Genomic DNA, 24763 nt, shown 5'->3' with positions numbered 1-24763 from the left:
TTGTGAGGGTGTGATCCAAAAGTAGAAGATAAAATATTTCCTTCACTTATACAAGTCATGCTCCTTAAAAAGAGCAGCTTACTTTTGAGTCCTTTAGCAATACAATAGTCAGAAAAAAATCACTTAAACATTTTTCTGCTCAGCTTCTCATGCAAGAATGTTGTGTTCTACTGGAGTGTTTTGTAACAAAAAAGACAATGTAGCATAAAAAATAACCATCAAGATGTGCTTACTTCTTGAATGAGTTCTTGAACAGTGTTTTGGGGGATAAAAAGTATGCCTGGTAATAAGGTTGCTGGCTCTGAGGCATTATTTGAACTGTAGTTCATTCCAGTCTCCTCATTGCACATGTGTGAAACAGCCAGGTTTAAGTTATTGGCTTGTCTTTGGCCTGCCAAGACCCTGATACCACCAGTAACAGGGATTATAATCCCAGGTTTCCTAAACAATGCAACACAAATGCCCAGAGCTTTCAAAATTAAAGGCATTTTTCCTGAAAGCGTTTTTCATACAGATTCTTTTTTCTTGCAGTTTTGGTTTGGGTTTTTTTTAGTTCTCTGAATCTAAATCAGTGATGGAAGGTTTTTCAATCAGGAAGTGAATGTGACTAAAACAGGCAATAGACTATTTTTCTCTTCACACATATGAACTCACTATTGCAAGCTCAAAAGGGAGAAGTTCAGCAGAAAGCCCTTTGAATCTGTGTTGAGAAAGAATGCCAAGATAGGGCTTCCATCATTTCCCTAAACTGGTGGGGAGGAGAAGGGAGTGGAAAGTTGACTGCTGCTGCCCATAACCTCCTTGATCTACCTTAGTTTACAACTTAGTGCTCTCCTTTTTCAGTTCTTTTGCTTCAGTCCTGGATATGACATTCCTCAGCTTTCTAGAGTGTGCCTCACTCAGCTCAATCTAAAGCTGCCTTCTCTTCACATATTTTTAAACACAGTCAGCAAAATCCTTCTGTTCAGTTCACACACCCACTTGTTTCCTCATCCACTGTTCTTCCTGACCAGCACAGCACCCAGTAACACGAGGAGTGTGGCAAAACATGGGGTTCTGACCACCTTCTTAGCTCCTTCCATGGCACTGCTGAGCACTACCTGCAGATAACTCTTAAGAGAACTTTAAAACAACTTGCACTCTTCTCATGTGACTTGATGTGCTGTAACCTCCCTTCACACAGTTTTCCAATTTTTCCCCCTAATACTTTGACTTACTTTTGTCTTTATCCTGTCCTCCCTCATGCTTTTATGTGGCACACTGGTTTTGGAGAGTGATGTGACATCTGGGTGAACCTCTCCATCCCCACAAACAATTGATGGGTTCTGATTTCTACCCAGTTACATCCTTGCAAGAGCTGTGAAAAGAAGGCTCTGATACAGTTCTTAAAAGTTGTGTGTGTTCCAGGATGAAAAAATTAACAGTAAAGGGTTAAAGCAAGTGTTTGTAGGCTGAAGAGCCTGCCTTTAATCTGGAGAGCCCTCAGCACAGTTTGCTTGGGCTGATTCTTCATGCTTCAGTGAATCCTGGTGTAGGATTGGGTAAAAGCCAGCCTCTCATTAAAAATAGATTGTACTCTCTGCAAATTGGGTTGCACTGCATTAAAAATAAAAGAATCTGTGTTCATAAGCTGCCTCACTATAGACCTTTGTGAATCGTAGTTGGTTTTAGCTAATGTAACTACTGAAGCAGACACTCTGACCCTGAAATAGAGTTGTGATTCACATCCAAAGCTGATTAAAGTTTGGAGGGTTTTCTCACCGTAGATTTATTTTAAGATAAGACATGTGGTAATTTAATGTAAACTTTCCCACCATTCGGAGCCCTGGCATTTCAGTGTGAATCCAATATAACTGAGTCTTTTCAAATAAATGCTTCAGAGGTGGATAGTATTTCTATTAATAGACCAATTCAAACAAGGGACAACGTTTATGGTTATGGTGAGTGAGGCAAACAGTATGTGTGTTGATTGTAAAGGCTTTTTCAATCTTCATTGTTTTTCACAGACCCAATTCATTTGTGATCATCACTGCCAATCGTGTTCTTCACTGTAATGCAGACACTCCTGAAGAGATGCATCACTGGATAACACTGCTGCAAAGGTCAAAGGGGGACACTAGAGTGGAGGGACAAGAATTCATTGTGAGGGGTAAGAACTAAATGGGGCAGGAACAAAGTCATATCCATTAAGCTTCAAAGAGATTGTTCCCACAATACAATCTGGGTAATGTGCCAGCATGGTAATGTGGAGCCTCATCTTTGTATGGTGGAGTTTACTCACAAATTAATACAGCTGAAATTATACTCCTGCTGTGCCACGTAAGACAACACTGTAATGATGACAAAAGCATTTTTGTAAGTTGACAAAATAGTTTTTCTGGGTAAACTCTGAAGTTGGAAGGTTTTCATATTAATTTTATTATCTCTTCCATCATTTCATTGTTTGAGAACTGTCCTCAGAGATGTTTAATATGTGGGCTAAACAATTTGCATTGTATTTTTTTGTTGTTGTTGAGAGTACACAGCTAACTTTTAACAACCTAATTTTGTCCCAACTCCATTTAAAAAAGACCAAAAAAACATGATTAAAATTGTGTCTTGTAACAGGATGGCTACACAAGGAAGTAAAGAACAACCCAAAGATGTCTTCATTAAAACTAAAGAAGCGTTGGTTTGTTTTGACACACAATTCCTTGGACTACTACAAGAGTTCGGAGAAGAATGCTTTGAAATTGGGCACACTGGTCCTGAACAGCCTCTGCTCAGTGGTCCCACCTGATGAAAAAATCTTCAAAGAGACAGGTAGTTGTTCGCTCTTCTTCAAATATGTGTCCAGTTGCCTTCTGTCCTACTCCCTAGTATGGCAACAAACAGTGTGGAAGAACATTTTAAGTAGATTATTAAGGTTGCAGTTTGATGAACAGATCAGGTTCCTAAGTCACTGAGGCATATTACAGGGAATTACTGGACAAAAAGCAGGTAACAAGGTATACAGGAGTAAGATTTGTTCTCACCAACACTCAAATTGTGATAGACTGCTGATTGAACACTTCCACATACCCATCAAAGACCTGGGGAAAAGAGGTAGGGGTAGCACTCTCCTCACACAGTATTTTGTATGCTGAAGGAACTATGAGCAGTAACATGTGGTTGAGCAAGTGTAGGGAGATGGAGAGTAAGAGTCCAGTTTGTGCTAACCTACATACTACACCTGAGTCAGCTCCCTGTGCGTTTTCAGAACTGGTTTTCAACTGGGAAGTGGCTGTTTGCAAATGAGAAGCGACTGTTGACAGTCCTATATCATCTCATTGGGGTCACTGACACTTCAAAGAGGCTTTCGCTAGGGAAAGATGAAGCAGGTGTTCTTTAATTGAATCTGCTTCATAAAAAGTCTGTACAATGATGCAGAGAGAGAATCTGAACTGAAATGCCCTTCCTATCATTGTTGCCACTTCACTGGTGTGAAATTAATGGCTGTTTTACAGAAAAGGTAGTTCTTTCCTTACACCCATCTGTATGTGTGTCACAGACAAGGAAAGGCTCTCACATGCAAAACAAGACCATCTCAGATTCTCCTGTTACAGACAGGGCTGGAGAAGGAGAGGCTAAAAGCAGCTTACAGTATCCCATAGTGTTGCCTTCTTGTCACTTTTACTAAGATTACTGGAAAAAAGGGAAAGCTGTGTGGTGGTTGGTTGTACTGTGATATTACTCAGGCATTTTTAAAGGAGTCTCCTTTAATACCACAATATCTGTATTACCACAGAATCATAGAATCACAGAATGGTAGGGGTTGGAAGGGACCTTTAGAGAACATCCAACCCAATTCCCTGCTAAAGCAGGTTCCCCTCGATCAGGGGGCACAGGACCGTGTCCAGGTAGGTTTGGAAACCTCCCAAGAAGGAGACTCCACACCCTCCCTGGGCAGCCTGGGCCAGGGCTCCCTCACCTCAACAGCAACTAAGTTTTTCCTTTTGTTTAAGTGGAACTTTTTGGGTTCCAGCTTATGTCCATTCCCCTTAGTTCTGTCATGAACAACAGAAAAATGACGATACTTACTAAAACCGATAGTACTTCCTTACTCATACAACTTCTTTGTTCCTGAAAAATTGCCAGCAGGATCTAGAATGCAGCACTCAGGGTCTGATGGAACTCCAGCTGTTTTTAGATAGAAGTTGGGGTATTTTTCTAGACGTAGCTTCTCTGGCTAATACCTTTGCCTGTTGTGTGCCAGGTTATTGGAACGTAACCGTGTACGGCCGCAAACACTGTTACCGGCTCTATACAAAACTGCTTAATGAGGCGACCCGCTGGTCAAGTGCCATCCAGAATGTGATTGATACAAAAGCACCAATTGATACTCCAACCCAGCAGCTTATTCAGGATATTAAGGTAGGCACAAGCAGGAGAGCGTGGAGTGGGAAAGCATGATTGTTTAAATCTTCTTTATTTTATGTTTGGTGTTGCCATATTGGGTAATAGAGCAGCAAATTAAGTTTTAATCACACAGTGACATGGACCAAAATTGTGGGACCTGAGTGTATTCAGTGACCTGATAAAGGGATTTCTACCTCAACAGTGAAAGAGCAAAGTATGAAGTGGCAGCTTGGAGGGCAAGAGGGCTAACCCTGTTCCATGAAAACTAGCAAGTTTTACTGGTTTATGTAACTTGCCAGGCGTTGCTGTACATGCCAGCAGAGCACAGCGTGCGGGATGATGAGTGCCCAGACCTGTTTGACCTGCCCAGTCAGCAGCGCGCCCGCACGCAGACCAGGCAGCTCTGGGGACCTTTGTTCTTCATGGTGGTTCTTTTTCTTGTTCTGTGATAGCATGGGCTAAGCATCTCGTGTCCCCATGTGATGAGAAACATAATCAGTGAGCACTTACTGCTTGATGGTCCTGCTGGAGGCATTGCATGCATAGCCAGAGAATGTCCTTCTGGAGGTTTTTGCTAATGTGCTTTCAGGAGACAACATGATGATTCGCAGAAGAGACCAAAAAAAGCAGGGGAGAACTGCTACTAACCTTTTTTCTTAGTGACATCGCTTCTCTCATGGAAAAGAAGTATGAAGTCCCAAATTCCAAAGCTATGAACTCTGTTCTTCAGAGCAGCAGACATATGCAGAAGTTCAAGGTCGACAGAAGACAGTGGTCACACATCTTTCAAACATGGCCTAAGAAAGAACAGTATTTAGACATCAGAGTGGGTGCATCAGGTTTACAACAGCAGTTTTTCTGGGCTATTTTGTTACATTGTGTCCTGTAGATTCCAACTGAAAAAAGTCAATTAGTTATGCTGGAGAAATGTTTTAAAATAAAGCTTGAGTACAAGTATCTCCAGTTATGAAACACTGGAGCAAAAGTTATTGGAAAGCGGGAATACGCTTCAAAAAAATTTATGATACTTCACTTTTGTCTCCTGCAGCTCTGCTGCTGTTTGTTTTTTACTGCAGAGGTAAGGTAAGCTTATGCAAGGCCTGAGGTTAGCAGATACTGAGCATTCATAGCGCGCAGAGTGCCAGGGCAGCCGCGGTACCCACAGCGGGATTAAGCACCAAATAGTGTTGGTAACCCTGATGACTAATTTTTTCACAGCCAACCTAAGGGCACAAAGCATTGCATTATTGTTAATGTCAGACCCCCAAATGCTGCTTTTTTTCTTACCCCAATAGGAAAACTGCCTGAACGCTGATGTGGTTGAACAGATTTATAAGCGGAACCCTATTCTCCGTTACACTCATCATCCCTTGCACTCGCCGCTACTGCCACTGCCCTATGGGGACATCAATCTAAACTGTAAGTGTTTAATCATACAAACACTTTTTCTGATGAAAGGCCAGAGGATGGGATTTCTTAGTCAACAGACTGTAGTGAACTAACAGTAGGCAAACTGTATGTTTAGAATACAAATTTCCCTGTTCTCTTCCAGGAGGCAGAGAATAGCAGCTTGTCTGGCAGAGAGCTGTGGGCTTGTGGGGCTCCTGCATGGGTGTCACAGAAGGGAAGTTTGCTGTTGCTGCTGTAATACAAGCTTGTTACCCTCAGCAACACAGCAAAGAAGACTGAGTTTGAAAAGCCTTGCACTGAAATAAGCAACTAAACCAAATTTATTCAGTCATTTTCTCCTTTTCAAATCCTTGTTGCTTCCTACCCTATATGGGGAGCAAGAGTGCAGCATGGGGTCTCTGTTCCCCATGGACAGGAAACATCCAGCTCCCTCTGAGGTAGAAGTCTTGCCAAAGTCATCCCATACCAAGTGTACCTCCGGAGAAGGACAGGTGCTCAGCTATTGCCTTGACTTGCTGTTGAGTTCTAGTAATCTTCCATGAGAGTATAATGTCAGGTTAGAAACTTCCTGACTTGCATCTGTACTGTTTTGTGCTTTGATGGTTAGTAGGCCTAACTGATTCAAACATCAGAGAAATCTCCTCCATCTCTTGAACCCACAAATTGCATGGCTTTTCTAAGTAGATTGTAAAAGTTGTTAGCCCACGTTGAATAATCTGTAGTACAAAACAGTCACCACCTTTTCCAGCACTCAGAAGCAAGTTGCAGTGTCATGGCAATGACTTTAGTTTGACTTACTTTAGTAGCATTGTCTGGGTTTAATTGAAATGCTACTGCTGTAGGTAAGAGTGATGCCATCTAGCTTTGTCACTTTCCATAACACAGTCATGCTTTACCTCACAGTCTGATTCGATGTTCACTTTCTTCTGACAGCAAGATGGTGATAGACACTTCAGCAGTGTGGATAGCTCTGGGAGGAAGGTTCTCTGTCAAAAAAACTCTGATCAAGCAAGATATGCTTTTAAAGTCATGTTGACAGAAAATGTCAAAATAGGTTTTCATTAAATTCTGAACAAATCCAATAGCAAAATAGCTCATGAGTTTTCATTTGAAATGGAAAAGATCTGTTCTGATAACCCTGCATAATGAGGGGCACAGAAGACCATTAAGCTTTTCCTACATTAAGCCTGAGCGCTTCTCTTTCATCTCTCAACCTAAGCACCCCTCTCCCTGTTTTTCTTTTGTAGTGCTGAAAGATAAAGGCTACACAACTCTGCAGGATGAAGCCATCAAGATATTTAATTCTTTACAGCAGCTAGAGTCTATGTCTGATCCCATCCCTATAATCCAAGGTATCCTCCAAACGGGCCATGATTTACGACCTCTTCGAGATGAGCTCTACTGTCAGCTCATCAAGCAGACCAATAAAGTGCCCAGCCCTGGGAGTGTGGGAAACCTGTATAGTTGGCAAATCCTCACCTGCATGAGCTGCACGTTTCTGCCCAGCCGCAGCATCCTCAAATATCTCAAGTTCCATCTCAAAAGGTGAGAAGCTTTGAACTACTAAAGCGAGAAAAGAAGTTTCTCCGCTCACTGCTTTCTCCACCAGATCTTGTGACGGTGTTTAGTTATCTTGAAGTAAGGCAGAGAGGCACTTTCTTAGTGAGCTGGTTCTAACAAGCAAGTGTCGTAGGAAAAGCCTGTATGGGTTGATTTAGGTGGAATTATTCTCATTTGAAGAATCAAGCAAACAGAACTGAATGCACAAGTTGTTAACATTGGCAAAAGAGAGGTTTGCTGTGATTGTATAAACTTGCTTAAAGAACTTGCAGCTTGTACTTCTGGGACCCATTTTCAACTATCCAAGCCAACCTGTTAAAAATTCTTCATTCTGCTCACTTTAGCTTAATGGAGGTATGCATCAGGCACATAAAAGAACATTATCATATTTAAAGTTGTATTTGAGGTAAAAAATGTCTGTTTGTAAATGTTAAAGATAGACCATTAAAAAAACCACTAAATCCTTGTTTACAGTTCAGCATTAACCAGAATGTAGAGGGCCTCTTGCTGTGATGCACCAGAAGAATGAAGAATGTGTCATTAGGAAAGTTAGTCCACTAAGAACAAACTGTTCTCAGTTATTTAAAAGTGTTGTCTGCATTTGTGCTAGAGCGTGGACTTTGTCAATCACTTTGCCAAACCTAATTCTTTACTAAATATTTGTATTGAAGATATACCTTTCAACCAGAGTTTAAGGGCTGTGAAAAATATCAGTCACTTCATAGATCTGTTCAAATGAAAGAATCCAACATTGATTCACTTTCTCAGTTTAACTCGGCTCACAAACTTGTGGCCTAGTTAAAAATATTGCAGCTGATACAACATTTGTAGATTGGCTTCAACATTGTGGGTGTGTAGTCATTTTACAGCATTTTTGTAATCCTGCAGTAATCTTGTTATGCTTTGTAGATCACAAATCACAGTTTCACATAAATTAAACCTCAGTAGCTCTAAGAAGCTGATGCTTTATAGCTGGTAATATTGTAGAGACACTTTGTACTGAAAGTTACCCAAATTCAACAGTTTTCAATAAATAAGAGCTGCGTTCATTCACTGTTAGTGAATGCTCATAATAGTAACTGCTGAACAGTAAGGTCTAGAGAGAGTCTTTAAGGAAATCACAAATAGAAATCAAGTATCTTTAGTGTGCAGTCCTAGATATTTTATTGCTTTTTCCCACCACACCTCAGTGCAGTTTAGTCTTCATTCAACAACTGTTCCTGACAAAAAGGGAAGTTGATTCCAAGAACACTTTCATAGTTACAGTGCTTTCAAAACTGAGTCCCTATAAAATTCCTATAGTTAATACCATAAAGGTAGTTCAGGGATTCTCTTTTTCCCATTAGGTTTGTAAAGCAAAATGATGAAAGTATATAAGCTTGCACTAGTACAGGCTGGGGGTTGAACTGCTGGAGAGCAGCTCTGCAGAGAGAGCTGGGAGTCCTGATTGATAATAAACTAAACATGAGCCAGCAATGTGCCCTCATGGCCAAAAAGGCCAATGGCATCCTGGGATGCATCAAGAAGAGTGTGGTCAGCAGGTCAAAGGAGGTTCTTCTCCCTCTCTGCTCTGCCCTGGTGGGGCCTTATCTGGAGTTCTGTGTCCAGTTCTGGGCTCCTCAGCTCAAGAGGGACAGGGAACTTCTGGAGTCCAGCACAGGGCCACCAAGACGATCAGGGGACTGGAACATCTTTCATACGAGGAAAGGCTGCGGGAACTGGGGCTGTTTAGTCTACAAAAGAGAAGACTGAAGGGAGATCTTATTAACATTTACAAATACCTCAATGGTGAGTGTCAGGAGGTTGGGACATCCCTTTTTTCTATAGTAGCTAGCAAGAGGACAAGGGGTAATGAGATGAAGCTGGAACACAAAAAGTTCTGCTTAAATATAAGAAAAAACTATTTCACTGTTGAGGTGAGGGAGCCCTGGCACAGGCTGCCCAGAGGGGTTGTGGAGGCTCCTTCCTTGGAGGTCTTCAAGACCTACCTGGACATGTTCCTATGCGACCTGATCTAGGTCAACCTGCTTCTGCAGGGGGGTTGGACTAGATGATCTCTAAAGGTCCCTTCCAACCCCTACCATTCTATGATTCTATGAAGTTATCCCACAGTAAATCACAGCTTAGAACACTTTCCTTGACAGTGTCAAACAAATAGAGTACTGGATGCAGAAGTATTTGCAGGGAAGAAAAAACAAAAACGTTCCCAAATAAGTAAACTTCCTATTTCACAGACTGGCAGTTTAAAGTAAAAATATTTGTCTCTCAGGGTTCGTGACCAGTTTCCAGGAACTGAAATGGAGAAATATGCACTTTTTACGTATGAATCTCTGAAGAAAACCAAATGCAGAGAGTTTGTTCCATCACGGGATGAAATCGAAGCTCTGATCGGCCGGCAGGAAATGACATCCACTGTTTATTGCCATGGTGGGGGCTCCTGTAAGATTACCATCAACTCGCACACTACAGCTGGAGAGGTGAGAAGTGGTGACGCAATGGCTTTGGCACAAAATCAGTGTGTCCCGTTACATCCATTTAGCAGTAGCTCTGAACTTTGGAAGCACTGGGGATTTCTCTAACAGTCTGTCCTTTGAAAGGAGGGAAGGTTTACAGACTTCTCCTGGAGAAATCCCTGCTCTAAAAGCTGTCTTTATTCTGCAGAGGATTACCCAACTGTTGTTCCCTTTTACAGGAAAAATGACAGGAAAGACTAAGCAATTCAGTAGAGAGGCATTAGTGCAATAACTTAATAATAAGGAGGTATTTGTGTGTGTGAGAGCCTAATTGCTTCTTAAGACTGAGAGACTCTTGCTGAGTTGGTGAAAATCGGGAGGTAGCACGTGCATATTTTGAAAGAATCAGCATTATTTAGTATCAAAATTCAAGTGGAATTGGACAATAGTTAGTACTGCTGATGAGAATATGTTAGGAATGTTTTTAGCCTAATGTAAAACCTAGTTCTGCATTTTCTTCTAATTGTTTGTCTTACTCTGTGATGCTGCTTTTCCATGCCATGGGTTTTATCACATGCTGTTTTTCATTAGGTGGTTGAAAAGCTCATTCGTGGCCTGGCCATGGAGGATAGCAGAAATATGTTTGCTTTGTTTGAATACAATGGAACTACTGATAAAGCAATTGAAAGCAGAACCATTGTGGCTGATGTCTTGGCAAAGTTTGAAAAGTGAGTGCCCTTCTCCTCCTCTCTCACCACTCCAATAAGTAGCAATTAAACAAATTTCCAATGTTGATAATGCTGAATTTTTTATTCTCTCGCTTGTTTGTGATGAAACAAGTGAGTGACACACATGGCCATTCCTGGAACAAAAGCATCTCTTTTTGGTTTTCTTGAATTAGTGAAGCACCTGTTCACCTGTGTTTGGTTTTCCTCTGTCTTGACACTAGTAGAGGAATATTTCTCATCACTATTTTCTTTTCCATTACTATGTATTTTTCTACCATTACTGGCATTGTGGTTGCCCCAATACTGGGAGAACTGAACTCCAGGTAGTCATTGCCATCCTGACTACCCATTGCCTAACTTGACAAGGAAGTCACCACAGTACAGCTCACAACATTTTTCTTACCAGTAAAATTGAAACCACCTGTAGCACTACAGTAAGGAAATGTAACACAAGTCTAAATACTCATTTGTCATCTTTATGTTATAACACATGGCAATCAGCTTCCTGTATCCACATACATAATGGAAGGGAAAAAGGAATATCTGAGGTACTGTGTAACACTTATTTTATAACAGGACTTAATAATGTGGCTTTTATCAACACCTTACTGAGACACAAATAAAAATTTAAGAAAATTTGGGTTATAAACAGTTGACTGAGACCTGAGTCAATATTTGTAAATCCTTGGTTTTGCTGTAGGCTCTAAATATACACACACACACACATCTTTCTACCTCTCTATATATATACATATCTCCCCCTTTCTCTCCAAAGCAAAACTCAACTGATGCCTTGCTTAGGTTCTTCAGGTGACAATTTAGAAAGGAGTTTGATATCACAGATTTGATCTCTCTCTCCTTCACACCATGTTGCAGGCTTGCTGCCACCGCTGAACCTGGGGAGATGCACTGGAAGTTCTACTTCAAGCTCTACTGTTTCCTGGACACAGAAAACGTCCCAAAAGATAGTGTGGAATTTGCCTTTATGTGTGAACAGGTAAAGGATATAGGTTTGGTTCTGAGGCACTTTTAAGAGGAGGAAAAAAGCAAGAGATCTAGGCAGAACAGGCTTTGGTCATGCTTCTGTTTAATTAAATGCACTACTACTCATCAAGTGCAAAGAATGCAGTTCACTCATCAAATTGGGCTTATCCTCATAGAAGTGAGGCACAAAGGATTTGTCTAATGTTAGGACTTTTCTTACTTCTGTAGTACTTGTGAATTGCTTTATGTATAGTGGTAAAAAAGTGGATAACTGGGTCTAAGCTGGATAAAAAAGAGTAGGATAATGCTTTTAATTTTGCTCTTGTGAAAGCATTTTCTTAAGAAAGTGCAAGAAATGAAGTGAAAAATGTGTAACTGGTAAGCAAATGAATTATTTAGAGACCCGTGTTGGCAACTGTACAGAACTAATCAGATAACAGTGTATTATTCTTTTTTCAAAAGCTGATTATTTTGTTGGCACCATAGTAAAACAAATCAGTCCAGTCTCAGCAGTAACCATAAGATAGCTGTGATAAGCAGAAATGCACTTAATATGCTGAGTTCTAAATGAGCAAAACATGAAATAATTGAAATTGATTTATAATTAAAACTAAATGCATCAGTGGTTGGATTTCCATTCTATGAAGTCCTGCTCAGGAATTCTCACTGGTGGCATTTATTGTTTGTGATTGACCTCCTCCTTTTCTGGTATATTGCAAATGACTAAAAAGTCTTCCAGCAGACAAATTCTTTCAAGTGGGCACTAGAGATAAAGATTTCTGTGTGAGGCTATTTGCAGTGCCAAGACACTGTCGTTCTGTTGGTAAGCAAGCCTGATGTGATCCAGAACTGACATGTTTCAATTTTCGTATGTTTAAAGCTTTTTCCCCTCCCTCAGGATCAGAAACATCTTCACTGAAATACAATGTCTCTTCCTTGTTCACAGTTCAGGTTTTAAGGTACCATATTGCATCATGAGTCTAATAAAAGTCTCTTTCCTGAGCCTGCTGTTGTAGCTCAATCCAGAATTGCATATTGTTGGCTAAGGATCTGGGCAATTGATTGCCTTGGTAGGGCTTAGAAACATTGCCATTCTGACTGTCCTTGCATACAGAGGAGTCAGCCAGTTAATGCCTCTGCTTTGGGATGAAGTTCAAACAGTATGAATAAAATCCATGAGATCTCTGCATCAGAATCACAGAATCTCAAGGGCTGGGAGGGATCTCAAAAGATCATCCAGTCCAACCCTCCTGCCAGAGCTTTTATCTTAACATTACATTATCAGTTTAAGAGGCAGATTTAGTCTTCCCTCTGAAGAGCTAAAACAAGCACATTTGCTGATGCAGATTGTTTTCATGGAGCATTCTGTGCTGACTGGTGTTTAGACAGATATTTTGTCTTACCAAGACCAATGGTATTTCAGTTACAAAGCATGGCACATTCAATCCCTACCATGGATATTCCAGCCATACCTTAAATAGGTGACTTACTACATCCTAACATCAGTTCTGTTCTTCTTTTCTAATTGTCTGCTTTTGATGTCAAGCATTGAAATTTTTTCAGCCAATTAAGAAAGTTCCTTTTTGCCATCAGTTTTAGTTCTGTAACCTCCACGATTTTAAAGTTTGAATCCTTTAATTAATAAGGTGCTGAAGAAAATATTTTGGCTCTTCTTTCTCATTAATATTGGTCTTACATTTCCATGAGACAGCTTTTTCTCCTGCATGTGTGCAATCTCAGCTAAATCAGCCCATGTGTTTAAAGGCACATTTTGTCTCCATCCTAAGTGTAGAGCTAAATGAACTGGCTCTTGCTTGGGTGTGAATGGCCTCTCTCAGTTTACTGAGCTGCTTGCAATTCTGTAATCTCCAGACATCATCTCTGTTTGTTTCCTCTACTAGTGTAACATTTAAAACAAAAGTGCTGCTGCACATTTCCAAAGGTTTGAAGATGTGTGCAAAGAGATAGGATTCAAAAGAGTCTGCTTGGTTCAGAATCTCATCCCTGGTGCTGCAGACCACTGTAACATACAGACATTTTACTGACTTCACCTGGGACTCGCTGAAGATTTACTGTTTTCCCTCAGAGAGGTTTCTTGCAAAGCTATGCTAGGGCTTGGCTTGTTTGGATGGAAACGTCGTTTTTTTACAGGCAGATTATTGATAGCAATAAGCAAAACTAGATATTCGTTTCTTCCTGATGCCCTTGAACACAGATGGCTTCCTTCCAATCAGATGTTAAGTCCTGATTTTTCTCCCCTTTATGTTTTGTTATCTTTTTTGTTAATTCAGTTGCTGTTGTATATGTGAGTTCACAAAGAGCTGTACTAATAACAGTAGTTCTCATTTGACAAGTTCCTAGGTTGCCTTGCAGTTCTTCTGGTAAACCATGTCCTACCCAGTTTAACAAATTTGCCAAGAGATTTATCACATTTGATTTTATTTAATGGATTATTCATTTCAGATCCTGGATTTGCCTAGCACTAAATCTACTTCCCACTTATCTTTTAATCCTTTCAAAGACTGGTTTGTACATTAAAAGCTACTACCTTTTTTCCCCTTGATAGGCTCACGAAGCAGTGATTAGAGGACATTATCCTGCTCCTGAAGAAACCCTCCAGGTTCTTGCAGCTTTGCGCCTTCAGTACCTTCAGGGAGATCACACTCCACATACCACCATCCCAGACATGGAGGAAGTCTATCCCTTGCAGAAGCTGAAGTCTCGGATTACACAGTCTACCAAAACATTTACAGTAGCAGAGAAGGCTGAGAAGAAGCGAGCCAGCTTCCTTGAAGGAACGCTGCGGAGAAGTTTTCGCAGTGGCTCTGTCAGCAAACAGAAGGTTGAGGAAGATCAGATGTTAGACATGTGGGTCAAAGAGGAAATCTCAGCTTGCAGGACTAGTATTATTGACAAATGGAAAAAACTCCAGAGGATGAACCAGGAGCAGGCCATGGCAAAGTATATGGCTTTGATTAAGGAATGGCCTGGCTATGGCTCAACACTCTTTGACGTCGAGGTGAGTAAGACCTCCTGAACACTCCAACTACGGTTTGTTCTGTACAGATGACGATTCTGTTACAGAGTAGTGAAACCCTAACAGTGCTCAGACAGTTGATGTAATAATATGTTTGATACTAAAAGCATACTGTCGTTAGCAAGCACAGTCAGTAGTTAAATCGACCAGTTAAGCATAAAGTACAGATAGAGTGCCATCCTGATATCAGGGTCACAGGCAAGTTTGAGAAGTGTCAAAGGCCATGTTCAAAGAGGGACAGGCAACAGGCACTTCTTAAAAAATGGTTCCAGACAAGAACATCAGCAGCAAGCCTTGTGTGGCTCCACTGTTCCCTTTGCTGTTAATTTGCATTTTTTCCCTCTAGTGCAAAGAAGGGGGATTCCCACAGGAGCTGTGGCTGGGAGTCAGCGCCGATGCAGTTTCCGTCTACAAGCGCGGGGAAGGCAGGCCTCTGGAGGTGTTTCAGTATGAACATATCTTGTCATTTGGCGCACCGCTTGCCAACACTTACAAGATTGTGGTGGATGAGAGAGAACTGCTTTTTGAAACGAGTGAGGTAAGTGATTGGTGCTCTTTCCATTCTGCCAGCGAGGCTACTTAGAATCATAGATCATTACAGTTGGAAAAGACCTTTAGGATCGAGTCCAACCACTAACCTCCCGCTGCCAAGCCCGTCGCTAAACCATATCCCTCAGCACTCAGTAATTGCTGCAAATGTTACAGATTTATTCGAGATCCCTGTAAAGCTAAAGGGAAGACAAAGGGATAAAAGTGCCTCAGTAGTTGTATTTGTTTAACTGTGGGAAGGAGGATCATGTCAAAAGTTTGACAGTTTTATATTGTTGGCATATAAAGAAATGCAGTCACATCCTGTTACCTTATTAACACCAACTTTGCTCTGTATGCACTTTTGGCAGGTGGTTGACATTGCGAAGCTGATGAAAGCTTACATCAGTATGATTGTGAAAAAGCGCTACAGCACCTCTCGGTCCGTGAGTAGTCATGGAAGCCAGGGCAGCTCCAGGTGAAAACAAAACCAGTTCTACCGTGCTCTAAATAGAACATATCTCTGCTTGGCCTCCAAACGACCTGATGATACTGATCACGTCTGTTGACAAGATAACCAAGAACCAGAGTTTCCACGGAAAAATACCCTCAAGCATTGTTTTAGAAAGACCACAGGGTGGGGAAGGGAAAATCAGCTGAAACAGTCACATACTAGAACTGCTGGCTCGTTCAAAACTTTCCAAAGCATCATTATCTTCAGTTGATGTAACAAATGCCTTAAGACTTGATCCACTGCAATACAAGCAGTAATAAGTGCCTTACAACATTAAACCCAACTTGCATTGACCTAAAATTGCTGATAAAAGTCAAAAGGCTATTTTTTTGTCCATTCGGAACACTGAAAACAAAGTTCTGTTCATCCATTCTACACTAACCTGCTGGCCTGTGTACAGGTGGGAAGAGGGAGGGAAGAAGAGCAAGGTATATTTTTTTGGAGAGCTGCTGGCAGCCTTCCCGACGGACGCCAACGTTTTGTTTCCCCTTGCTTCCATGGATGTGCACCTTGTGCATGGTTACTTGAGCTGTCAGGAAAATTTGACTAATTTTATTCTGTTATTTCACAAGTCTTTTGAAGCAAAGGGAAAAAAAGTATGTGCAATGGTGTAAACAGTCTTTCTGTACATTTGAATAGTTCAGAGTTATAGTTGTGACAATTGTATGGTTATCAGCAGTTTTATTAACAAGTAAATCCCAAAATTTTTCATACCTTGATTTTCCTATGGCAAATATGTATTACCATATAAGTAGCAGAAGTCTGCATCCTGTATCTGCTGTATTATAAAGAGAGATGTAGCTGAGAATATTTATAGACTACCCTCATATGGAAATACAATTACCAGTTCAATACTCCATAATGCCAGCTTAAGTTTTCAATATTTTCTTTTCCTTTTAAAAGACATCACTCGTAATTCTAGCTGGACTGTCCAACCCAGACTGACTGCCAAAGGTCACAGCCCTTCAGAGTTGACTAGAGAACACAAAGTTGTGCAGTGCAACTGCTTTGATATAGAGTTGTCTATTTTACCTGGTTGCCTGATGAAGGTTTTGAACAGTACCCTGTAAATAAATTGGGGAATATCAGCTAATAATAAGCTGATTTTGGACTTTTATTTTTGTACAGAAATACTGTAATATAAGGCAAAACTTTGATCAAAGGTATCTTTTTGTCCACAGCAAAAAAAAAAGAAACCTGAAAAACCTTACTGTTATTAAAAACCTCAGCCTTTAAGGAATCATGCCTGCTTACTGAAAAGAGAGAAAAAAAAAGTCCAGCAATAAAGAAAAAACATGTGATGTGCTCTGTTTCCACTTCATACTGAGTTGGACTCGGAACAAGACCCTAATTTCATGTGTCTTCTCAGGAGCCAAGCCTGGAACACAGCGTAGGCTATACATATGTATACGCACACATAGGCTGTTGCTTGGAAAGGTTCATGTGCTTTGTGTTGTAATGGGGCAGGTCTCCTCAGTGCTGTGCTCTGTGTCAGTGACAGCATCAGGACAAAGGGGAAGGACTGTTGAGCAATTCCACTCCTCGGGGCTGGTGCAAGTACAGCTGCTAGTAAGCTGGCTTGTTTTCAGTAGCCAGCCACAGCATGGCAGTGCAGCATGTGCTGCCCTTACAAGAGTACAGAGCCTCTAGGGACTACAGGGCTTGCTGTGAGAAACCCTTCACCCCCCTCCAACTGGCAGCTGCTTTTAGTGACTCCATCTGTGGCACTATCCCTTAGTCCCTAAGGGCTTGCTAATTAACACAACTCCTTTTATGTCCCCACCTTCCCAGCAAGGTGAACTGAAATTAAGGAAGGCAAGAAAAATGAGAGAATTGTAATTCCAGTATGTATAGCTACACACACATACTATCTGAGACTGAAACATTTCTGGGTTTTTGCATATGCAAGTTGTTTAGAAAGAATCACTCAAAGCAAGCCATCATTTCCTGACAGAATAGAGCTCCACTCCTGCTGCACAACCCATCTCGCACTGCAGGGCTACTCAAAATTTCTTCACCCAAAAAGCTTTTTCCCAGAAACCTAAGTTTCAAGCCCCACATTTCTGAGGCATACAGCTATAACTGGTACCCACAGGTTTGCACCTGTACAAGCACTTCACACAGATGTGCTGCAGCACTACAAGCCATGCTGGCATAAGTCCATTCTACAGCAGTTTGGGCAGAACGCTGGCAGCTTCTTCAATGCTGACAGGCTTACTTCTCATAGCACAGACACTACAGACCTTCTACAGCTTTGTGAAGTAAATACAAAAGGGTAGTAGGCAAATAATGACACCACTGTCATGAATGTAACTAATTCTGTATGGTGGCCAGCCCTGGAAACCCACTGCATTTCACTCTGCCAGATACAGGAACACAGCTACCAGCTGTGTTGTGAAACAGATGTACTTTCATACACAACACAGGTACACAAGGTGAGCATGCAAGGTGGGGGAGATTGTGAGGATGGGAATTTGCAATTGGTTAATGGGACTTCTGGTCTATCTACCACTATTTATTTCAAACTACTGAGTTATTCTTGCCAGTCAAACTCACATCACAAAGTAAACATCTCATAATTTTAATCTTGAAGGAATCCACTGACATTATCTTATACAACAGACACAAGACCCTTGGTATTAACACACCAAAAACTACGCATGCTACAGCAGTCATGGGAAGCAAACACAAGAGGGCAGCAGCGATCCAAAGAAGTGAATTACTGTACAATACTGTTCCTGGGCTAAAAGCAGAGAGTCCAGTGGAGGGCTACAGAGATGATCAGGGGACTGGAGCATCTCTCACAAGGAAAGGCTGTGAGAGTTGGGGCTGTTTAGCCTGGAGAAGAGAAAGCTGAGAATCTTATTAATGCTTAAAAATACCTAATGGGCGGGTGTCGAGAGGATGGGACCAGTCTTCTGCAGCACGCAGTGACAAAACTAGAGGGTACAAGCTGGAACACACAAAGTGCCACTTGAACATAAGGAGAAATTTCTTTGCTGTTGAGGTGAGGGAGCCTTGGCACAGGCTGCCCTGAGAGTGTGTGGAGTCTCTTCTCTGGAAGTTTCCAAACCCACCTGGATGCATTTCTGTGCCTCCTGATCAAGGGGAACCTGCTTTAGCAGGGGGTTGGACTGGATGAGCTCTAGAGGTCCCTTCCAAACCCCACCATTCCAGGATTCAGCTTTAAGTGGTTTCTTAACTGGCTTTGACCATAGCTGTTGAGCCTGTCAACAGACATTTTCTTTTGCAAATTCCATTGCCTCACATCCTAAACAATTACATCAGAATTATCATCCTTTCTAATTTAAACTTGATCTCTTTATTATCCATCTAATGCCACACTAACAAATCAAAACTTAAACTTGGACTCACAAAAGAACACTGCATTTGAGAACAGAACATTTAATGTTTTTCTCACACACATCAACCACACAAAATGGAATTTCTGATGCAGGGGTATCAGAGCAGACTGATCATTATCTGTATTACAGAAAAACTAAAACACAAGCACAATTCTTCCATGTTACTTTGTTGTTGGATTCTGCTCTTAAAGCTATGAGTTCGTAGGCATTAAGAAGCAGCATAACCCAGCAACGAGGAAAAAGAAACCCAAAATACATTTCTGGATAAGAAATAACATCAACAGTCATATAAATTTTCCATGCTTGTTAAATTTTTCATCTTGAAGCACCTGGTAGTTTTAGCTTACAAGGCCAATTGGATTCCAGCTGCCCAACAAATATTTCAGTCTCATTTTGCTTAGCATGCTGTCACAGAATCACACAGAATCTCAAGATCTCCTTTATGATGTGAAAGGCTGAGGGAGCTGGGGCTCTTTAGCTTGGAGGAGACTGAGGGGTGATCTCATTAATGTTTACAAATATGTAAAGAGTGGGTGTGAGGAGGATGGAGTCAGGCTGTTCTCAGTGATGTCCAGTGATAGGACAAGGGGCAATGGGTATAAGCTGGAACATAAGAGATTCCAAAGGAATGCAAGGAAGAATTTCTTCACTGTGAGGGTGATGGAGTGCTGGAGCAGGCTGCCCAGGTGGGTTGTGGAGTCTCCTTCTCTGGAGACATTCAAAACCCACCTGGACTATGCTCATTGATTTATTTTTTTCCCTAAATGTATCCCTGTCTTTGCAGACCTGGTGTGAAAAGCACCAAGTTTTAATTTTTTCCTACCAACTAATATGGTCTTCCATAATCAAGCATGATCATGCTAAGCAGTCTTATAACCTCAGGCAACACAGGATTTCATTTTAAAGTCACTTACAAGTTCTTGCAAGCACAGACCTTTCTTAAGATTTGTTTTATAAGTCAGCCACAGTTTTGATTTGTAAATTCCGAGTTCTTATGTTTTTTCTTTAGTTACATTGGGAAAGTACCTGGTAAATCTGTTTGAAATTACACCCTGCTTAGGTTTGGCACTGCACATACATGAGGTCATCTCCATCTGTAAAGAATTCAAACAAGAAGAGGAGACAAAGAGCTGGTCAGGAAGATACATGGAGTATTAATGTACCAGAAAGACACAAGCAATCTTCCCCTTCTCACACAGCAGGACAGTGGAAGCTGACACTCTCAGCCAGTGCTCTGTTTTCCAGATTGGTATAACTAAAAAGCCAGAAAAGGCAGTCCAAGTATTCTAAACAGCATCATCCTGCTGATCACAAGGTATTGGGGGTTTTATTTTTTAAATCATGTTCTCTCAGAAATTGTCTTTCCTTTTTAGATAAAGGAAGGAAAACACAAATTATGAACACATAAGTAAAAATAAGGAAACAAGAAAAAACAACACAATACCAAATCAAAACTTTCAAATTCTTTCTGTAAATAACAATTTGGGACAAATTATGGTTGTATCTGACACACACAAAAAAAACCTGTGTTCATTCTGCTATCCTATGGTTACTTCAAGAAGCTAAAAAGACCACAGCAAGCAGAAAGGCTGATGTCTGAGAGAAACAGTAGAGGACAGCCTCAGTATTAAAGTGTTTCTGGCAGGCAGTGGATGTTCCCTCAGACTAGATGGTAATTATGCCTTTGCATTTCTATGCCATTTCCTCTAACTATGATTAGTTACTTAGTTGTATGAGGCCCCAAATGCTGTTTCCAAAGCACATGTTAGAAAATGAGAGTAGAATAGGACTATTGCTGACATTTTAATCTGATATTCAAACTTGTATGTAAAATACTCAGATTTGTCCCAGTCCTAATTACATTTTGCATAACAGAGCACAACGCTTAACATGTTCCTGCTCCATGGTTTAAGATTATGATCTATTACAGTTAAATAAAATAATCAGTTTGGCATATAGTTTCAACAATGCTCTACAATAGAGATCTCTTGGATGTTTCAAAGGATAAAACTGCTAATTATTAATTGGGAAATTATTCTGCATTTGAATAGTAACTATAGAAGAAATGAGAGTTTAATGAAGAGACCCAGGAGAATGTCCACAAAAGCACACATGGAGCTTCAGGCAGAAGTAAGTTTAATGAAAGGTGCACAGTATGCATGTCACATATGACACTAAGTTTATAGAGTTCATAATGCAGAAGAGGCTGGGATAGCTGGGTTCACTCATTGTGGAGGTCAGAAGGTTAACAGGGATCTATTTGCTATGTACCTGATGTGTGGTTATGGAGCAGATATGGCCAGAGTCCTCCCCTATGAGGTACAGACCAAAGAAATTAGAGGAAATGGGAAAAACTTGGAAAATAGGAAATTTTTAATAGATAATAAGGAAATATTCTTCACAATGAACAGGGACAGATGTTGGAATGGGTTGCCCAGAGAGTGCTGTAGAATTTCCAGTCCTCAGAGACATTCAGAACAAATCTGGGCACGACACAAAACAACATGTCATAGCCAAACACAAAGGTGCTCTGAGTGCGTATATGGGAAGAAAGGTCAGATCAAATGTTTTCCAGACATTCCTTCCAAACTAACTTATTCTATGATTGTGTGAAGAAATGAAGCAAATGTAAAACACGGTGGCTTCTTTTTTAAAAAAATGGGAGGGGGAAGAAAAATCACACTATTTGGAGCTGGAATCCTCAATTGAATTCAACAATGTTACCCTATGCTGACATCAGATTTTTCAGACATACTTCATAAGCATTAGAATGCTCCTTTGATGTAAGCATTTAGAAAGCTTTCTCCTCAGTTTTCACCCATCATTTACATGGTAGTCCCTGACAGCAGTCCCTAACCTGCACCTAATGCTGTGCATTACAGCTCACACACGCAACCACACAGAGTGCTAGTCCTGGTTTTCCCAGCAGAAACTGCACACAAACCTTTAAACCCTGGCAGGCAAAACACCAAACAGAGAAAGATCAAAGCCAGAAAACATACTTACTACCATTTTTCTGAAAAAAAGACATCTAAATTTTGAGTGGCTGGGAATTAATCATCCCTCTCTTCTTCTCACACTGAAGTAAACATCTGAAATAGTTCCCATATCTGTAGTCCACACGCATCCTGAAATGTTTAAAAAAGCAGTGGAATATTGTTAAGGGAAGATTTCCTAAAACCTGCCACGGTTGTAATCCATAGGGCCATAGGATTATATTGCCATTATCCTACTGTTCATGTACCTCAGAGTACATGTTTTGGTTACTTTACTCTTGCAATAAAAATTATTTAATGTCACGCAGCTTACACTGGGACCCACATTCTTGGATTCCAGAAAAAAAAATCTGAAAAAAAAAATATCTGAAAGCCAGATATTTAGTAGCAAAGATGGCAGAGCAACATGGTGTAGATTTTTCAGGTGCATTTCTTGGATACTGAAGATGCAGATGGAAGCCATCGAACTCCTCAGGTGTTTGTTCTCAGGAGAAGTTCCCAGCACTGTGACAACAACTTAGTTCTTATTTTTTTGTTTAGGATTTGGAGACGTGGGATATACACAATGAGATGAAGGGGGAATCTGAGCAGTAACATCTTCTGGTGGGTTTCATCCTACACCAGGTTCCAAATCAAGTAAGCAAATGTCGTTCAGCTTTCCCTGCTGGGAAACAAAACCCTCCACGCTTTTCCCCTGGTCACTTCTGCGACCTGGGTGAACACCTGCCCTCCACATACCTGAAGTGGAAGGCAGCCAGGAACCCTATCTCCTGTTTAACCCCGGGTCCGTACGGGCGGGGCAGGAGGCGGGATGGGAGCCAGGGCCTGAGGGGACGCAGGGCCTGAGGGGACGCAGGGCCTGAGGGGGCGCGCGCCCGGGCGGCGGCACGCGGCCCCGCACGTGACCTCGCCCCGCCCCCCGAGGCCCCGCCCCCGGCACCTGTCACGCGCAGGCGCAGCGCCTCGTGACACCTGCCCTCAGAGCGGAGGGGGGGGTTGCGCGCCTCGCGGTGACGTCACCGTGGGCGCTGGTGGGGTGGGGGGGTAACGGCAGCGCTGCCCGGCCGGGCCTCGCCCCCGCCCCGCCTCCCGCCATCCCGGCCTGGCCCGGCTCGGCCCGGCCCAGCTCCGCCCCGCCCCGCCCCGCCGAGCGGCAGCTCCGCGGCCGCCACCGAGCCATGGCGAGCGCGGTGCCCGCGCAGCCCCGCGAGGCAGAGGCGGGCGGGGAGCAGCCGGAGGTCCCGGAGGAGCGGGACGCAGCGGCGGTCGGGGCTGTGGAACCGGCGGAGGTGTCACGAGAGGCGGCCGTGGCGCTGCTGGGGGAGACGGGGCTGGCAGTGGGCTGCTGCATCGCGGCGGCGCTGAGCTGGGAGCGGCCCCTCCACAGCTTGGGCGGCTTCGTCTGCGCCAACCTGCTCTTCTGGTGAGCCAGCATGGCTGGGGAGGGGTGGGGGGTAGTCGGGGCCGACGTCGGGACCGCCTCCCCCGGGAGAGGAAAGCCCCTGCCCGGTGACGGGAGCCTCCTCCCACCGGTATGGGCTTCGCTCGTCCCCGACCACCGTCGCTTCACTTTCTCGGCTGTTCCCTTGGCCGCTCCTTGAGGGCAGTTGACACCCTCCCCCGCCTCTTCCACCGGGCAGGTCTTGGTGTCCCCTTCACCTGCGCCATCGCTTGCTCTGCCTTGACCGCCACTGTAGGACAGGTTATGCCCCTCTCGTTGTGTCTATCTGCCGTGTCTGGTTTTTTCACCCTCCAGCTCTGCTTTCTGACAACGCCACCACTCCGCTCCCTGCCGTATTTCATACAGTAGCGAGGAGCCTCGGCCCAAAGCTGAGCCGGGCGGCTGCGGAACGCCCCGCCGAGGAGCTGCGTTTGTTGCGGTTCAGATGAGCGATGAGCCTCTGCATTTCTGTGCAGAGTTTGGAATCATCGTGAAATGAGGCCTCGAAAGCCCGTCGGTAGCGCTGCGCTGCCGCCGCGGTCCATTGCCTCAGTTCATTTTGGGTGTGCGTGCTTTGCCACATCGGTGGCCTAGTTAGTAGTGGCCTTGTGGAATGGAGACAGTGGGAATGTTACTGCAGTGCACCAGCTCTTCGTTTTGACTAAGCTTTTATTAATTAGTCAGATACAGTTTTGTTGAATAAAACCCAGAAAGTAAAATGGGGATGTGGTTATTGTTATGTTTGTAACAATTCTTCAGTTTATTTCTATAAGAAATAAACTTGTCTTTGTGAAACTTCTTCAGGACTTTTCTCTGGCCTTAGGTTTTAGCACTAGGTTTTCTGATCTAAAATGTTGCTGCTTGCCTGCCTGCTCATGTAGAGCAATTTGAGTTAGTGTTCTGCCTAATAACAATTTTGAGACTCGTAAGACTAAATTATATTTCCTTTTCTATGACTAGAACTGCCTCCTTTCCTCTTCAGTGAATGAGAAGCAAGCAAGCAAAGAGGTGAATTAATTGTGAACTCTGCTTAGTTTGCAATAACCTTAACAGTGTGATGTTTAAACATGGAATCCGAGTCATGGAAAGAGAACTTCCTGAAGCTTTGTGTTGCACAAGAAAAGCTCTCTGTGCAAATATTTTCAAAGTAATTTTATCCTCTTTAATCCCAGGAGCAATGTGTGTGATGTCTAATTTATGTTGACTTTTATTATCCGTCTTGCTCTAAGGTATCTTTGGTAAATCCTTTCATTGAGAAGGTTACATGGTTTTGCTCTCATTTTCCGTGTACTTCAGAGGTCATCTGTTCTTTCAGTCGTTTGGAAGAATCATAATGGTTTCTGTTTCTTTGTGACATGGCTCTGATTAAA

At 42.3% G+C, this 24763-nt stretch overlaps 2 protein-coding genes across 2 annotated transcripts in view; both read left to right on the top strand.

Moving 5' to 3' along the window:
• MYO10 (myosin X) overlaps nucleotides 1-16831 on the top strand; it is a 158860-nt gene extending 142029 nt beyond the window's left edge. The window contains exons 31-41 of the mRNA XM_061994767.1: nucleotides 2007-2149; nucleotides 2608-2802; nucleotides 4235-4392; nucleotides 5673-5796; nucleotides 7035-7332; nucleotides 9617-9824; nucleotides 10392-10528; nucleotides 11405-11525; nucleotides 14079-14531; nucleotides 14896-15087; nucleotides 15449-16831. Coding sequence (XP_061850751.1) covers nucleotides 2007-2149; nucleotides 2608-2802; nucleotides 4235-4392; nucleotides 5673-5796; nucleotides 7035-7332; nucleotides 9617-9824; nucleotides 10392-10528; nucleotides 11405-11525; nucleotides 14079-14531; nucleotides 14896-15087; nucleotides 15449-15559 — 2140 coding nt within the window. The 3' untranslated portion in view covers nucleotides 15560-16831. The remainder of the gene's footprint in view (nucleotides 1-2006; nucleotides 2150-2607; nucleotides 2803-4234; nucleotides 4393-5672; nucleotides 5797-7034; nucleotides 7333-9616; nucleotides 9825-10391; nucleotides 10529-11404; nucleotides 11526-14078; nucleotides 14532-14895; nucleotides 15088-15448) is intronic.
• A 6279-nt stretch (nucleotides 16832-23110) lies between these two features.
• RETREG1 (reticulophagy regulator 1) overlaps nucleotides 23111-24763 on the top strand; it is a 60401-nt gene continuing 58748 nt past the window's right edge. The window contains exon 1 of the mRNA XM_061995842.1: nucleotides 23111-23375. Within this exon, the coding sequence (XP_061851826.1) occupies nucleotides 23131-23375 (245 nt within the window). The 5' untranslated portion in view covers nucleotides 23111-23130. The remainder of the gene's footprint in view (nucleotides 23376-24763) is intronic.

This window comes from Colius striatus, chromosome 4 (assembly GCF_028858725.1).
Source record: "Colius striatus isolate bColStr4 chromosome 4, bColStr4.1.hap1, whole genome shotgun sequence".
Taxonomy (NCBI): domain Eukaryota; kingdom Metazoa; phylum Chordata; class Aves; order Coliiformes; family Coliidae; genus Colius; species Colius striatus.
Note: the sequence above shows the minus strand (reverse complement) of the source record. Positions and strands in the feature narration are given on the sequence as shown.